This window comes from Cicer arietinum, chromosome 8, assembly GCF_000331145.2.
Source record: "Cicer arietinum cultivar CDC Frontier isolate Library 1 chromosome 8, Cicar.CDCFrontier_v2.0, whole genome shotgun sequence".
Lineage (NCBI taxonomy): Eukaryota > Viridiplantae > Streptophyta > Magnoliopsida > Fabales > Fabaceae > Cicer > Cicer arietinum.
The window spans coordinates 3,975,326-3,993,977 of NC_021167.2; the positions used below are offsets into that span (position 1 = coordinate 3,975,326).

Here is an 18,652-nt window from a genome sequence, read left to right on the forward strand (position 1 = left end):
AGTGTAAAACTAATTTACATTATTAGTGTTTAAGTCGTAACTCAATTAACAATTGTCGATATTGTTAGGTTGAACTTCATTTCCCGAATTTAAACTTTAAACTTAACAATCATGTATGAGTTTTAGGCGGTTTTTACTATCTCGTCTACAAAAATAATTTACAACAATAATACATATTTATTAAATTGGAATTTGACTCAACTAAAATGAGAAATTGATAAAATAGATAAGTTAATAATTAATATTATAATTATCCATAATTAATAATATATATATATACAAAATCACAACCATTGATTATGAGTGACATTACTCGATATAGTCTCTAAAGAAGACTCACTTTAGAGGAGAGTAAATTCATGTGACCTACAATAAAAAGTAAAACCAATTGATTATTACCAAAGCAAAAACAATATAAGTTTTATGAAAACAAAAACAAGAACTGAAAAAATAATAATTATAGTTCTCGTTTCCGTGTCAGAGAAAATTCTAGGGCTTGTTGTGTGAGCTTGCAATCGATTTTCAATGGACGACATGGCAGCCTACTACGGACAAATCCAACCGCCCAATCTTCTTACTTATCACTATTATCCACCGCCGCCTCCTCAGCCACCGCCACCCGGCGCTTCATTCCCGCCGGCGCCCCACCTTCATCCGCAGTACCATCCACAACAACACGTATTCAATTATTATGGTTCTCCGCCTCTATCTTCATCAAACGAAGTTCGCACACTCTTCATCGCTGGTCTTCCCGAAGATGTAAAGCCACGCGAAATCTATAATCTTTTTCGAGAATTTCCTGGTTACGAGTCATCGCATCTTAGGAGTCCTAACAATTCTTCGCAGGTATAATCTAGATAGAGTTAAACATGTTGTGTGATGTTTTATCTTTCTGACATGTTTTTTGTTGTTGTTGTTGTGACAGGCATTTGCTTTTGCTGTGTTTGTGAATCAGCAATCTGCAATCATGGCAATGCATGCTCTTAATGTGAGTATATTATGTTGTATCACTGTTATTATTAATGAATATATTGAGAGTAAATGATTATTTTAGTCTTTGAAATTATTGGGTTGATTTAGTTCTACCAATTGGTGAAATAGCAATTTAGTCCCTTAAATTGGAAAACATTGGTTAATTTAGTCATTTTTTATAATTTAACACTATTTTTAAAAGCTCTATGTTTGTCTTGAAGTGGTAAGAGACTATTCAACTCAATTTGTGCCTTTTATTGGTTTTGATTGATGTTATCTTTAGAGAATTTTGATGGAGGGACTAAATTGATTGGTGTTCTTTAGTTTAAGGGAATAGTTTGCTGTTTATTAAATTTGAGTGACTGAATTACTCTACTCTCACAATTTCGAGGACTGAAATGCTGATTTACTCATTATATTGGTCATTTAGTTTTTATATATGAATATTGAAGATTTTGATTGATGTGGTTTGTAGGGGATGGTCTTTGATCTTGAAAAGGGGTCTACGCTTTATATTGATCTGGCTAAATCCAACTCTAGAGCTAAACGTGCAAGGATAGGTGTGTGTTTTAATTTCTTTATTTTGCCATTTAGAATAGAACTACATTTGAAGTGTAAAATTAGATGGGTTTTGTGGGTTATGGGAACTATTTGACACTTTTTCTGCTGGAATTAATTTTGAAGCTGTTTTAGACTTTTAGTTACATTTGTGTTTGAAGGCAAGTGGTTAATCTTTCAATTTTTCAACTCAATTCGAAAGCTACCTTTTCTTACTATCTGCCAAACTGAGGCCTGGAGGAAAAAGCAATTTTTTTTTGTAGTATTCAATTCAAAATTTCAAACACTTCCATTTTCACTAAAATCACGTTTGACATGGAGCATAAACAATTTTGAATTTTGTTGATTTTTAAAATATCACCCAAATAACTTGATTATTATGCAGCATGATTTAGGCTGGCAGAAAATGCCTCATATCCATATAGGCATGTAGTAGGTTTCTTTTGGAGTGATTATTTGCTGAAATCTTCAAAATAATTCTTTAGCCTCATTTTATTTCTAGAGCTTCCAAATAAATATGGCGTGACTGATTATTGCCATTGTCATTGACAAGCAGATGATGAGAGAGCTAGCTCAGATAAGAAAGCTCGAGGATCAGCGCCATCTTGGGCAACTCCTGAGTCTGGTAAGCTGATTCTTGATAAATGCATAGATGTTTTTTATGGATGTTACTTGTTTGGGCTTTTTTCCTGTTTACCATTGTATTCTTTTGTTCAGTTCAATGTCTAATATCTTGCTTGTAGACCAGTTAAGTATTGATCACACAAAGGACACTTTTATCTATGAGCTCACATTGCACATGTTTTGCACTCTTCGGCACTAGCAGGTGTTAGCAGCGTTCACATGCCTGGAATGGGTAATCCTGCATTCAACACGAACACGATTGGTTATCCACCTGCACAAAGGTCATCTGCACTACTTAATCACAGCTTTGTTATATGGAAGTGGTTGCTTCTAGCTCCAATATAGCACAATTTTCAATTTCCAAAGTTTTTTCGAGATTCAAATGTGGAACTCTTCCTCCATTAGAAGAAAATAACCGATATATTTGAAGTATCAATTAATTTTTTGGGGTAGCTGTTGCCTTTGTATTTCATGTGATGCGATATGGCCTAATTGTTTTTATCTGTTATACTTATAGTCATGGAAATGCTGACGGGAATGCTGTGAACGACAACCTATTTCCAAACCTGGTTAGTGTTATGAAGTACTCAATACATTTGTTTTCTGCATCACCTTAAATTTATTTTTCCACTATTATATGGTTCAAATGGTTATATCTTTCTGTGCTGAACATTAAGTGCTGCTGATTTGAACATGTCTCCCCCACTTGTTGTGGCTGTAATTGAATTCAAAACCTTGTTTTTGCCTCTCCGTCTTTTTAGTTGGTGTTGGATTAAAGCTTTTTGAAGGACTTGCTTAGATTGACTTATTTGAACTTATCTATTGACATAAGCACCTATGAGACTATTTGAGAAATCTTTTGGAAACAACTTATGACTTGACCATAAGTGCTTTTGTATAAGCTAATTCTATAACAATCTGTTTTCTCTTTTTTATAGAATTAGCTTTTACATAAACAAGTATATGATAATCGCTTAATTAGCTGGTTATCCAAACAGGGCCTAAAAGTCAAATATCATTTCTCTTTTTGTTTTTAGATCTTTATGAGGCATGGGAAATCCACCACCCTTTTTTAATTCGCTATTTATATTTACACTGAGAGTAGGCAGTGACTTTGAGAACAGAGCAGTTTTTTCAGTCATACAACTCTTAGTTGAGTTATATTCCATTTTGCTCCTTTTTCCACTATTAGACAAATAATAGTAGTATTCTGTTGTTGATGGTATTCAAACAATGATTTCACCAGTCTGACTCTTTTCTTGATTGCTAAATTGTGTGGTCAACATCGTAAGGATTGAACAATTTTAACAGTTTTGCTACCCTTCTTGATCCCGATTGTAAACCCCACGATGCAGGTGTTGTAAAAGGCTGCTTACAAGACCTGGACCTTTGTAACACAAGGTCGCCCTTTAGATTTACTTGTTAGTTTTGCTCTCACTAGGTATACCCCACAATCTGGGTCTTCTAAAAGACTGCTTACAGTAGAGTCATGTGGGTCCGACCCGTTCCTTAACCCTGTCATGGTAGGATCTTTGTAACACTAGGTTGCCCTTTTTTTGTTCAATAGAAGCTTCTGAGCCCTCATATTTTATCGCCCCTCCAATCCTTGGTATGATCTCCATTTTCATAACCTTGCTGCTAACCTAGAAATGGTTGTTGGTGTGGTGTGGGACATGATTTAATGATGACTATGTCCGGATGTGGAGAGAAGATGGCATGCCGAAGTATAGGCATAATTTCAATTCTGGGATTCATTGATCCACAAGAGGACTTGGTGGTTGGTGGCCCACTTGAGCTAAGCTCTTGGGTGGAAAGTGGATACTTATAAAATATTTTATACAACTTTTAATACAACATCAACCACCATCAAATCTTTCCCCACCAGGTCGGGCGAAGCTACATGAAGCAAATTATATCAACAGTTTTGTCACTTATATGGCTTAAAGATAGATCTTTTATGTCTAAATTTCTCTTAATGATTTGACCCATAGTTTATCATGTTCTTCCTGTCTTTAGTTATTGTACTTTCACCTATTTGGTCTTTTTTCGTATCGGTTCTTGTATAGGTCTTCTCAATACATCCCAAATCACTGAAGATAAGATCCTACTAGCTTCTCTTCTATGGTGCTAACAAACTTTTCAGAAGCTCATTTTTCCAGACAGTAGTAAAGCTTGTGTGGTTTAACTGTCTAATCCGTATATATATTAAAACTGCCATCACATTTGGAAATGCAATTCTGAGCTATTGACATGTAGCTGATTTTTTTGCTTTACTGAGTTTTTCCATTTCTTTGTGCTCCATGCCACCGGGTGTATCCGGTCATTACGAATGGGTTCATTGCCTTCTAGTGTATTTATATTTCACGTTCTTTAGTTATTTAATTAGGCTGCTCAGTATTATTGTGATTTACATGATACCATGCCACTTGATTGTAATATTTTCTTCAAGCTATGCCTCACTCTTCAACACCCATCAACCATTTGTTTTCCATTAATCATTAATTAAATAAAATGCTGGTTGGCTCATTCTTATGCAGTGCATGTCAGTATGTGTCTAATGTTTGAATTGCCATGTCCAGTCATGTTTTTTTTTCCTTCTCATGTCTGGAAAATTTGAGACTATATATGGTATATATCATTTTAAGACCTGCATTTCTTTTTTCGTGTTGACAGAAAAAGTGTTCAACTCCATACATTCCACAAAATACAACCCCATGCGCTACTTTATTTGTAGCTAACCTGGGGCCGTCTTGCAATGAACAAGAGCTAATCCAAGTATTTTCCAGGTCAGTGACCAAGAACCATGTGAAGTACTTTATTATATGTAAATCTGTGTAAGCGGAAATTGTTTTATCTTTTATGTGCATCTTCTATCAGATTCCCTGGATTTTTGAAGCTGAAGATGCAGAGCACATATGGGGCTCCTGTTGCATTTGTTGATTTCCAGGTTTCTCTTTTTTTGCCTTTGTGCTACACATAATAATTACATAAATAGGAGTAGTTTTATCAGTCATCAAGTTACTTCCTGTTTCAACTTTAAAATGAATTCTCTTTGTCTTGTCTATCTGCAAAAAAAAAAAAAAAAGCATTAAAAGAAGAATCTGTAGTGACGTTAACTTCTAACATAAAAACTTGGTTTATGTTAAAGAATGCATAAAAGTGGTTTATGATCTTTTTGCTTAGACTAGATGATAAATATATTGCCATATTTGATTTGCATGATTAGATTTGGATGTTTATTCGCAGTTTGATTGCTAATCGTACATATGCAGGATGTTGCTAGCTCAACTGGCGCCCTAAACAGTCTGCAAGGCACCCTTCTTCATTCCTCACCTGTCGACGAGGGAATGCGTTTAGAGTATCCTTTGGTTACCAGCTTAGTGTTTTCTTAGGATAAAACTTTATGTCAGGTTGTTTAGGTCAAGTTGGTTATGTTCCTCACTAAAAGTAATAAAATATATTCATAAATACTCTAAAAATCGTTAAAAAAGATATAACCCCTAAAAATAGGTGGAAGTAGTTGGTGGATGTTTTATATTTTTAGTGAATAACAACCTAAACAACTTGACCTAAATTCTATCCTTTTCTTTATTGGGTTCTATTTTAATTTTTGGTTGCATTTCTTTACTTCACGTAGTATAATGGTATTTGCTTAATAGTAATTTTAGATATGCTAAATCGCGGATGGGTATGCGGAAGAAGCCGAAGTAAGTTATGTGCCGGAAAATATAAAATAAAAAAACAAAAGGAAAGGTAAACAGTGAAGAAATCAATAGTAAATTTCCTGATAGATACACACTTGCTTTTGGGCTGCGTTATGAATTTTTAGTTGCTGGGGCAATGGAATGGAAGCTGAGTGAATTTGACCAAAAAAATTTAGCTTATGTGACAGTATTTATTTGAGAGTTATACTCTTGTATTTATCATAGTATTTGAGAGTTCCACATTGATGAAGTTCTCTAGTATTCCACCCCCTGTAAATTTCATATAAAAGCCAGTACTTTTCAACTTTTGGTGGATTCGTCAAGATTAAGTTTTGTTTCGAGTAAGTTATGATAAATTTGATAGGCAATAGTCAATAGACATTTATTTGACATTTTGATTTTTGATTCATGGTTGTAATGTGCTTGTTCAATAATTATTTGGTTAAAATACAATTTTAGTCGTTTATTTTTTATCTAATTTTCATTTTGATGATTTATTTTTTATTTTTTTATATTGGTTATTTATCTTTTATGTAATGTTTGTTTTAATCTTTAACAAAAGGATAAATTTGTATAATTTTGAGAAAGATAAAGGATTAAAATAATTATTAAGGAAAAGACAAATGACTAAAATAAAAATTAAAGGATCAAAACAAATTAAAAAGAGAAATGTAAAAGAAAAATGAATATTAAGAAAAAAAAAATATTTTAGTCCAATTATTTTTTAATAATACACGTAGGATGCTCTTTACCACACGCATTAGTCAAAGGAAAATATCAATTTAGCACCAAACGAATCTTGCAAGTACTTGCGTTGAGGTTGACATGAAATTTTATATGAAAATACTCCATTTCTTCACCACACACTATTCCATTTCTTTGGTTCGTTTAAATTTAAATTAAATTCTTTTAAAGCCTTTACTTTTTGATAAACTTGACTTAACCCAGAAAGAAATTTAAACTGATAAATTTATATATATTTTAAAATGCCTAAGCTTAGTGTAATAAACAAGTAAGCAAACACAAACTAAAGCAACTTAATGTATGTTTAGTTTTGTAGCAAAATTTGTTTAATCATGGTTTATCGTAATTTTGTCAATCATACTGTAACATCAAAATACACTTAATAATTAACCTGTCATTCACATGCTAAATTTTGACTGTAAAGTTTATAACAGAAGAACTCATTCATTCAATGTGTATTTGGAAAAGCCAATTATAGACTTAACTAGAAACTTGAGCATGAAATACTGTTGAATGTGGGACTTTTGAAGAACTTGAAACAACTAATATAGCTTTGAATGGGGAGGCATCAAGGTTGGTGATAATTTAAGAGATCACATCTCTCCCTATTTGTTTGTGCTGTGTATAGAATGTTACTCAGCTCCAAAATAAGAAGTGGGTCATGGATATGGTTGGTAAAAGACCCTTAAGTTAACATCTTTGATCTTGCATTTTTAGAGATACAATGCTATTAAACATCAAATAATTGGTGAATATGTATTGAGCTTTATTTTAAATAGACTAGATTAATACTCACATTTTTAATATTTATAGAATAAAATAAATAATACGAAGAATTCGACGACTCTTTCAATGTCTCAATCATGCATTCACTTTTAATTATTTTATTATATTTGATGAGAAATTATGGCGTTCAATCTTTAAATTGTTTAATTGTTGTTTTATCAAATGTTTAAATAAGTCTTCAAACTTAGTAAGAAAAGAGAGCAATTTGCTCTTATCCTCCATTTTCTACTAATTAGGACTCTCTCTCTTTATATCTTGTTCTCATTGATCCTAAAGGTACACTCATTCATGATTCTTGATGAATATGCCATGATAATTAAGGAATATATTTTATAATAAAATTATTACAACTATATTTCAAATTCTTAAAACTACTCTCACTTCTCATTTCCAATAACGAGGTAGGCCTCATCTCCTTTGAAATGCTTTCACATAGGGTATCTTTTAGTGTTTGTGGACAAAATTCAAATGTAATTTTCTGATAGTTCTTTAATTTAATTTTAGGTAACACTTAATTTTTTTTTTGTTTGATTTGGTTCTTTATTTAATTTTAAATAACAATTTGATCCTTTATATCTTAAAATGTCAACAATATTATCCTTTCTTTACATAAACTTAAAAAATTCATCAAAATCTTCAAACAAAATCCAAAAAATTCAATACCAATTTCAAAAAAATTCATGTATTTATTAAATGCATAACTCAAATATTTAAATAAACTCATATTTTTATCTACAATAACATCAAATAAAGAATGAAAATATGAGTTTATTTGAAAATTTAAATTATGAATTTGATGAAATTTGATTTTATATTGAAGATAATAATTAATTTTATGGATTTTGTTTGAAAATTTTGAATTTTTTGAATTTTTGTAAAAAAATACTAACATTGGTGACATTTTAAAACATAAAAGATCAAATTATTACTTGAAATTAAATAAAAAACTAAATTAAAAAAAATGATCAAAATATTACCTCAAATTAAGTTAAAGAATCGTAAAAGTAATTGTGTCTTGAAAATATTTTTCTGATATTTAAATAACATATTTTAGAAATAAAGGACATACAGAGTGCTTACATTTGATTTGTTCCTCCAAACCACCAAAACTTATGGAATTGTCTTTATTACAATAGTTGATCACGTGAACATGCAACAATCACCAAATTATCTATTTCATGACATAATTATGAATTATTGCATTCATCTCTTCTCTTCTCGAATGTTTTTGATATTTTGTTCCCCGATATGCTTCTATTCATCTTGAAGACTAACATTGTTTTGATTATTGGATTAACAATGAAAGACTCGTGGACTTTTTTATTTTATTATTATTATTATTATTATTATTATTATTATTATTATTATTATTATTATTATTTAATTTTTTTTTTTTGGTTATACAAAGCTAACATCATCTGAATCACGTGGAGCTCACTAACAGTAAAAGGGTATATATGTATTGCAATTAAAGCCATCAGTTAAATTCCAAACTTCATCTTAAAAACTTTTTATTAAGTTCTTTAATATTAAATCTTTTTTAATATCAGATTTTTTATTAAGATCATTTTTTAAAGACTCTGTTTATTATTTTATTATTTTATTATTTTATTATTTTTTGTAAATTTAAATGTAAGAATATATGATATTAATATTTTATTAATTGAGATTTTTTAAAAAAATTAAAATTTATTTTTCTAAGCAAAATATCAAAAAGAAAAAACTTCTCAAAATCAATTTTACTTATTCTTTTCTAAATTCTCAACAACAAAAAAATATTCTTAAAAAATTAAAATTCCTTTCCAAAAAAAGTTGAATTTTTTTCTCTTGAACTTTTTTTTTAAAAAAAATCTAAATAATAAATTTAAAAAATTGAATTTATAAACTCTAATTAACTCATATATTTTTAAGTGCTTTTTAATTTTGAGGATTTTCTTTATCAGATCTTTTTAAATACAAAATATTATTGTCACCCTAACATATGAGCTAGGGTCAATAATGAATTAACTCATCGTTTGTACTCATGAGCTTGGGGCAAGGTATATATACTACTATAAAATTGAAATTGAATTGTAGTGCTACTCCAAGAAACAGTATTGTGGCAACACATTATATTTACCTTGTGAAACATATACTTCTTCTCTTCTCCGATTTTCTTTCAAAAATTAATTTTAATTAATTAATAAATTAATTTTGAATATGCTTTTATTTTAGTTGATTCATTAATTTATTTACTCTTCATTAATTTATATATAAAATAATAGTATAATTGATTAAAAAATTGTTGATGTAATTTTGAATTGACATAAATAGCAAAAATTTATTGAAAAATACAACTAAAAATGAATTAAGAAATTCGATGTAAATATATGGTCATATATTTTATTCTTAGTGGATGTATTATGAAATAATGTTTAGTCTTTGCATATAAAAGAATGTTTATTTAAAGATGTCAAATCTTTAATTGATCTTTCTCAAATGATTAACTATAATTTTTGGTTAGAGATACTAGAGTTGAATATAATTAACTTTCGGTTGAATTGAGAAAATAATCAACTTTCTTATAGAGAGACTTGATGTGTTCAAAGGCCAAAGCTATGCATGCAATCATGCACCTAGTCTAAGAAGAAGACATGAAAATGTAGAAAAGGATTCAATTGCATTGCTTTTGATTTTTACCATAGCCTTTTATTTAAATCAATTTTATTCCTAGTACATTTTTATCTACTTTTGAAATACTAACAATGTTTTTCATACCACAAATCAGAGAAAGGCTGAAGAAATTTATTTTTTATAATTAAATGTTTATGACCATTTAAGTGGATGCAGCGGAATCTCCAACCATTTGTGTTAATCATAATTTTTTTTTTCAATTTTGAATATAGTACTTTGTTACATTTTATATTTTTTTAATCAAATTTTGTATAAAAAAATGAAAATTATATCTCTAAAAACAAAATGAAAATTATATCTCTAAAAAAAAACAACTAATGATATAGGACGGGAAAAAAAATTAAGAAACAACAGTGAACTACAATAATGTTCATAATTTTCACCCTATTTTAATGTGAGAAATTTTCAAATATTATGCATATGTATGTGTATATGTTTTTCATTTATGTTGTTAGACTAGTGGTTGTGTGTCTTTGGGATACGAATCCATTCATATCATACGCGAAAAAGAATGACATTTCTACTAGGAACATAAGTATGTTATAGTGTGAATTTAAAAATGTGTTGAAGTCCCACATTGGAAAAAAATATTTTTTGTAAATTTAAGTGGAAAGAAACATGTTTTTTAAAAATTCAAGTCTCACATTGAAAAGAATATTTTTTGAAATCTCACTTTGAAAAACTATCATATTTTATAGTTTCAATTCTATACATACTAAAGTCCCACATTGTTTAGAAAACATATGTGACTTTGCTTCCATCACTATATAATGAGTTTCAAGCTACTGTGAAAAGTATACCAAAGTTGGATGCTTTTCCCAACTTTCTATTTTCTCCCTCTTATATTCTGCCCGCCTAATTTTCGAGCCACTTGCGAAACGTCTGCCTTGCATAATTTGGACAGTGCCGCGAAACGTCTTATAGAGAGCGAGACATAGTCCGCGACACTCAAAATCCAACAGCAACATAACATTTCAATTAATGTTGTAACGTTAAATGTATATATAACTGCTTGAAATTAAAATGGCAGACATAAACTAAAAGTTGCATCTTTTCCTCTTGAGTGACATGTAATTTTCTATAAATTTTGTCATTATGCAAGCCAAAAGTACACGAATTTTTATCATTGCTATTCATTTTGTCTCATCTATTTTTTATATTAAAAGTCATCATATCTTTATCTAATGCATGAGTGAAATGTAATAAATATTCTCTTGTAACTTACTATTGGAAGATATTTTTGTTGTGTTAGTGCAAATCTTATCAAAGTTTTTCAAAGTGTCATGAAGAAAATTTGTTGGTCATCTTATTTGTATCCGATTGGTGGGGTGAATTGCATCCGATTAATGAGAATAAATCGAACCTAAAGACGAATGTAACAATACGCTTTGAAATGCTCTACATACCATTTTCATCAACAAATTCATTGTTAAATTCTTGGGGCAATTGTAACCAGCAAAATTCAATATTTAATACATTTTAATCTTATTGTCAGTTACGCTAACATGTGCATTACGATACATGGTAAGGATTCTTAATTAAAAAGAAAATTAATTTTTATGTATTGATAGTGTAAGTTTTTTATACAATTAATCAATTATACTGGTAGTCTATAATTAATTATTATAAAAATTAAATATTTTATATATAATTAAACAATTGTGATTTATTATCAATATAGAACTCTTTAAATTAATAACATATATAAATTAAATTTTTTTACGAATAGTAATAGATGTACTATATAGTCCGAACGAGAACTATCGATGCAAATTCATCGGCAAAATAGGTTTCATGTATTTTAAATAAATAAAAATTCAAAATATATTAAAACCAAAAAATCAATCAGACAAGAGTTAAACATTCTTGTTTTTCATAAATCAATTATTTGTGCTATTTAATATTTTCCAAATAATAATTATTTCCTAAAAATAACAATTTTTAACTTTTCAGAAAATTAAAATATATAATTTTTAATATAACTATTTTTAATATATCAACAAGTGTTTTAATAAGACATATTAGAATATATTTTTTCATAATACACTTTTTGCCTAAAATAAATAAATATACAATTAACCACAACTATCAATTTTCACCAATATTTGACTTTTGGTTCAACCATAAAACAGCCGTATTAATTAACTCCCCAAGATCTTGTCCTATCCATACAAAAAAGCAAATTCTGATACTGCTATATGCATAAATAAAGTTTAATAAACTCGCTCATTATTTTCTCTTGTGTTCCAACATTTTCCGACACGTTTACATTTTTTTCCAACTTCCGGGGTCTTGTTGGCACTAAAGCGATTTCCTAGATGCATGCATAGCTATTTTTTCTTCTTTTCATATGTTTTTTTTACAAAAAACTAATTTTAATATACAATTAAATCAGTTACAATAAAATAAATGATACAACGCGAATAATCTTCCATCTAAATAATGCAGTGTGGGTAAAATAAATTTAGCTAAAAGAAGTGTAAAGACATTTACATTTCTTTTCACATGCACAATTTAGTGTGTATTTGAAAGTTGATGAAATCACATTCAATTCGTGTGTTTATATGGAAGCTATTAATTGAATCTTCTCAATATCGCGCCGAAACTTTTATTGGAAGTAGAATTGATGAATGAAAAGTAACTCCAAACTTATATTAAGCAATAAGAAAAATAAATTTTAATGTCACAACAATCAACACTAAGGAAATTAACATATATAAGAACTCTCTCAACAAAAGAGTTATTCATTGCTCGAATCACATTAAAGAAGTCTCTTTCAAAAACGATATTACAAAAACTCATAGTAAGTACAAATTGTATCGATAGGTGAAAATCATGCGCCTCAACTACATGTGAGTCCGGTAAAGTTAATATTTTCCAAGTAACCGAAACTAAGATAATCCTTCAACGTCTCTAATATTAGTGACAATTCCCTCAAAAACTATTATTCAGACCAATAACATCAATATTACTTTTGTACCAATCTTGAGAAGTGGGAGACCTATTGGAAGGATGGGGAGAAGGTTGATTTGGATCAACCACCATTTGGGTGTTCAATGTTAATTTTATGATCATCAATTACTTTTCAAGCTTCTATGAAATATTTTGGATTTCTCAATTATTTTTCCTTCAAAACAAAGTTTATTCTAAACATACCTAACAAGATTGCATAATGATAAAATTGTTTTATTCACTTTTGAAGAGGATCGGACAGTGATATTTTCAAGATGGTCTTTGAAAATAAGAAATGTATCATCAAACCACACATGAGAGGAGGGGAGGACACCAAAAGTTGTTGAGCTCACGAGAAATTTTTAAAACTATGATCAATATTCTCCTCTTTCTCATGACTACAAGGGAATAAAAGATCGAAAAGGACACATTTCTTAATCATTTATTTTTTGTTGTCGATAAGCCATTGTATAAAAATCTTCCAAGTTAAAATAATATGCTTTCGTAAAATTATGATATTATATAGTTTAGGCAAAACTCGAGAGTTTTCATTATAAACCATATTTTGAGAGGAATTATTGTCATCCCAATGTTTAATAGAATGATATACGCTTTTAACCGAGAACATGTCTTTTTATTTTGAACCTAAAATTGGAGGAAGGGAAAGATAACTAAAGAATTTGCGTACTCTCACCAAATCTTATAATGATTATATAGAGGCAATAAGATGTCCTTGCAACTATTGGGGAAGTGAACAATTAATACTCTCCAAAGTACCGTCTTTCAATAACCCACATAGCCTTAGAAACGTTCATCCTATGTAATTAGACAAGTGATTCAAATAAGATTTAAGGATATCTCCACACAAAAAAATATATTTTCCTTTAAGCACCTACTTAATGGAAATTCAGATGTGTTACAAATGTTAGTTTATGGTTTGTTATGAATAATTATTTAGTTAAAACTTGTTAGAAATAATTAATTAATTAATTAGTTAATAGACATTAATTTGAAAGTTATCGTTCACTAATCATCGTAAATAGGAAACAAAACCGAATTCTTACTGTAATACCATAAGTTAATTGTCTAGAATATAACTTGAGCATTAACATAATTCGGCAAAAGAATTATTAATACAAATTTCGACATAAAATCATACAAATGTATTAAAACACATACTAATCCTTCAAAGAAAAAAAAAGTGGAGTACATAACACATCCATGGCTCAAAATAATTCCCTCGAAATTTTAAGCAGGCTATAACATAAATTGATATGCTTCATTTCTCCAACTCTTGATCTAAGCCTTTTTACATGTAAAACATTTAAATAACGTATAATGAGATTAGATCTCAATGGATCCTAATGAATGAAATCAAATCAACTAACATTCTAGTTCAAAGATATATTTATATTATGAATTTCTATTCTATGTATAGTTTTGACTCTTTCTAAGAATTTAAGCCATTAGACGTGAGTAATCTAATGACTTAAACTCTACCTAACAAGTATGTCATAAAGACTACATTAGTTTTACTAATGCCATCTTAATAATCCACACACACATATACAACATCATCTACTAATAAATATATTAAAGACTGCCACACACTTAACCAAATTTATGTTATAACAACGCAAAATTGAGTTTTGTCTACTTTATAAATAAAGTTTCATTTTTTTATTAAGTCTCTAATTTTTGCAGTTTATCAAAATAATACACAATGACAAAAAAAAATAGAACAACAACTCTGGTCTAACTTGTAACTCATTTTTAGGCATCAATACTGAATAAAATATCACGAATTTGAAGGTAATTGAGTCTAGTTTCCAAAAAACTAAAAATCATTCAGAACTAAGGTCTATAGAAAAAGTTATGACTAAAACATCACACGTATGTCCTGCGAATTTTAAATTAACAAGATTTCTTCAATCACACTAATTTCCTAACAATCTTTGCAAACAATAATGCTACAAATTATGAATAAATCAGAAATGAACACATCAAAACAACATCACAAATTTCAATTTACTCAAATTAATTTATCACAATAGTGAAACTCAAGATCTTTAATTTCAAACACATCAAAAGAACATAATTTCATGTCATCAAGGAAACTCAATACTACAATAATCTATTCTCAATTTTAGTCGTAGAACTTCACATGAATAAATCATTTTAATCATCCATTTCAAAATCCCTAAATTCAACTAAGAATAAAATTAAATTCATTTCAAACTCTTAAACCCCAAATCTCTAATCTATGGAACACATTATCTCATACATGCATGAATGAAAAATAGAAAAAGAGAAACTCACCTCTTGACTTCCAAAAGAATGAAGAAGATAATTGTACTCTCAATTCTTTCTACCTTGACTTCTAGCAATAATTGCACTTTTTTTTTCTCTTTTCTGGTTTTGTCAATATTTTTTATGTTTTTTTTCTTCTTCTCCTTATTTTCTTCTCTCTCACTCTTTCTTCTTCTCTATTTTACCATTTCTTCCTCTCCCTCTTTCTCTCTCTGTTTCTGTGTTTCTCTCTTCCTCCCTTCTTCCTTTTTTTTGGTTTGTTTTGTTTTCTTCTTTTTCCTATAATTTAGTAATCCCTCTCTTTTTCTTTTATTTATTTATTATTATTATTATTATTATTATTATTATTATTATTATTATTATAAATTATTTATGCTAAAGAGGATGTTACACTTACCATATGCATTCACTGTTTGTGCCAAGAACAAACCCATCAATATTTTATAGGGACCAAACCCTTGCTAATGCATTGATTTTATAATATTGTTAAAGACTAAAAGTGATTTAAATATAATTATTTATATTTATCTATCTTCGTATAAAGCGAGTTGGAAAAATTATGGACTAAAAATTAATTGTAGAACAAAAATTTAAAATTCTAATTTAAAGTTATAATGAATTTTGAATACAAAGTCAATTCTAGACATAAATATCACATTATATAAAACTTAATTATATATGGTCGAAGTAAGTGTTTCTATCCACGTTTCAATGTTTTGACTGTGGAAAGTTTCAGTTTGAACTTTTACATAACTGTGGGTCTATGTATTTTCTATCATGATTCGAAATATGTTAGAAATTAAATTTGACTATTCCAAAAACAAAATTAAATATCTCTCAAACTTTATTTATAAACAAAAATTAATACATTTAGTTTAAATTTATATAATTGACTCACTTTTGATTACATATAAGGCTGGATGGAGTAATACACTAAAAATAATATGTATATAATGTGTTTGTATTTGGTGGATTTATAGTTTTGGGGAATGTGGAATCCAAACGAGCCACAACTCTGGGATGAGGACTGAGGAAGAAAGTAAGAGAAAAAATATATTAAAGGAAGGAAAAAATATATTAAAAATTAATGCTTTATTTGAATTGTTAATGGAAAGAAAGTAAGAGCAAAAATATACTAAAGGAACGTGAATAAAAAAGTAAAGTGATTTTTTAATTGTTTGATATAATTGAAAGTAGAACAACAATGAAAGAAAAAAAAAAGATGTTTATTTAATAAAATGATAAAAATTTCCTTCCATAAAATCAAATATATATACATTAATTTATGATTATTATTATTATATTAATTAATACAAACAACACAATTTTTTTTACTAAAGACCACACAATGTTATTATTATACTAAAAACATCACAATGTATAATGTGAAAAAGTAACTGGCACAATTTGCAGAAAAAAAGGTACTAAAAAACCCGTTTAAGCAAAAAAAAATACAGCTTTCCTAAGCTTTTTTTATTTATAAGGGAAAGATTTTTTGTGGGTCCTATAACTTTATTCTTCTCTCCTCTCATTTTTCTGTTACAATTAAAAATGGAAAATTTATTGAGATTTAAATTTTCCCTTTTCTTAATTTCTTTCCTCTTGCTTTCACCTCAACTAAACAATGTGTATCTACGTGTTAAAAAAAATTTAGGCAAAAAATCTCAAAATTTTCAATTCTAAAATGTCAAATACACAATTTTCACATATAAATTCTTAACTATTCCCACTCCAAATTAATGGTAAAGTTTGTGAATGAATGAACAATTAAAGAGCAAGCACATAAACTTCTAATAGGAAATTAAACCGCTCATTAATATGATTATAGGAGGGTAACAACTTTAGATGATGGGCCATTGAAAATATCATATAAAATATCGAAAAAACCCCTACTAAGTGCATGACAAGAAAAGTTTAAAAAAGGATAAAATGGGGAATCTAGTCCTATCGTTATTGCGTGGAGGGAAAGGGAAAGTCAATTGCTAACGGTATCTATCCACCGACCACCGACCTACCTCTCTGCCCACTCAGAATTATTATCAAACTATACATTAATAATGAAAATGATGCCAAATATTTTATATACCAATTTCTTTTTATTAGTGTCATTTTTTTTATAGTCAACAAATCATACTAAATTAACTAAGAAATTTTATAAATAATTATAATAAAATTTAAATATTATTCATAATTTAATAAATATAATTTAAATATTATTTTCTCTTAAAATTCAAATATTTAATTCAAATTTTAAATAAATATATAAAATATTTTTGAATAATTTTTATTATATTTTAAAAGAAAAGAAACACACGAAAATTTTGTTTTTAAGCAACATACCAATTAAAGTATAGTTTTTATTTGTTCCTGATTTTATTTGTCCTTTATATCCTTATTTTATTAACCCACAAAAGACACCAACGAACCCACTTCATTACCGCTCACCATCATAACACCAGATTGGCATTCATTAAATCTTATTATTGTGCCACTAACACACAGCAACTTGTTTTTCTTTTTTAGAATCATGCCTGACGGCAACAACTCTCTTTTTTAAACATTCATATATCAATTTTCATCTCAAACCATATATACTGACAACAGACATTAATAAACCATTTCACCAAAATAAAAACTATTACATTGATAAATCATCTCATAAAATTGAAAAACGTAAGTGTTATTTACAACTTTTTAAATATATAGAAATTAGATTAACTTCTCTTAATATATGTAATTTTATACTCCAAATTAAACACCCTATCCACTTATTTAATAGATCAAATATTAAGTGAATGTTAGTTGTACCATATAGTGACTTTTACAACCATTAAATCTAGAAGAAAAAATTCTAGAAATTTGACGATTATAGATGCTATATAACACGGTGCATAAGATGTAGAAATTTTTTACATGGTGTTTATTTCAATACATTGAACCTTCGCCGATTAAAGTTTATGTGTTATTTATTATATGCATAGGTTTGGAAAGTTTGATACAAAATTAAAATACATATTTAGTTGTATCTAAAGAAAACTATGAGCTTAGAAAGTAGTTGATATAAATAAACATAGCGGACGTGGACATGGAATATATGATATGAATTTTAATTTTGTGATGAGATTCCTTAATAAATATTATTTAGAAGTAAATTATTTTAAAATAAATTATTTAAAAGAAATTTAAATTTTAATCATTTTTTTTATTTTCTAGGCCAAAGTTTATACTAATAAATTTTATCATTTTAAGAAATTTAATAATTATTAACTAAAAAAAATTACGATAGATCAAATACATATCATAAACTAATACATAAAAGTTATTTAACA

General features: G+C 28.3%; 1 protein-coding gene across 2 annotated transcripts; it reads left to right on the top strand.

The window, feature by feature from the left end:
• Positions 1 to 424: 424 nt before the first annotated feature.
• LOC101511187 (uncharacterized) lies at positions 425 to 6,331 on the top strand. 2 transcript variants are annotated; one of them, XM_012718953.3, is made up of 10 exons: positions 425 to 846; positions 926 to 988; positions 1,448 to 1,532; positions 2,087 to 2,155; positions 2,354 to 2,435; positions 2,672 to 2,723; positions 4,828 to 4,940; positions 5,032 to 5,101; positions 5,427 to 5,512; positions 5,823 to 6,331. In XM_012718953.3, the coding sequence occupies exons 1-10, from the start codon at positions 526 to 528 to the stop codon at positions 5,863 to 5,865; spliced, it is 984 nt and encodes a 327-aa protein (XP_012574407.1). In that variant the 5' UTR covers positions 425 to 525; the 3' UTR covers positions 5,866 to 6,331. The 2 variants fall into 2 exon arrangements, with proteins under 2 accessions (XP_012574407.1, XP_004511897.1); XM_004511840.4 differs by having other exon boundaries at positions 426 to 846; positions 2,357 to 2,435.
• The last annotated feature ends 12,321 nt before the right edge of the window (positions 6,332 to 18,652 follow it).

Coding starts and splice junctions, on each gene's coding strand:
- LOC101511187 (XM_012718953.3), top strand. CDS start 526: ATGGACGACATGGCAGCCTACTACGGACAAATCCAACCGCCCAATCTT. Junction 847..925: donor GTCCTAACAATTCTTCGCAG/GTATAATCTAGA, acceptor TTGTTGTGACAG/GCATTTGCTTTTGCTGTGTT. Junction 989..1,447: donor TGGCAATGCATGCTCTTAAT/GTGAGTATATTA, acceptor TGTGGTTTGTAG/GGGATGGTCTTTGATCTTGA.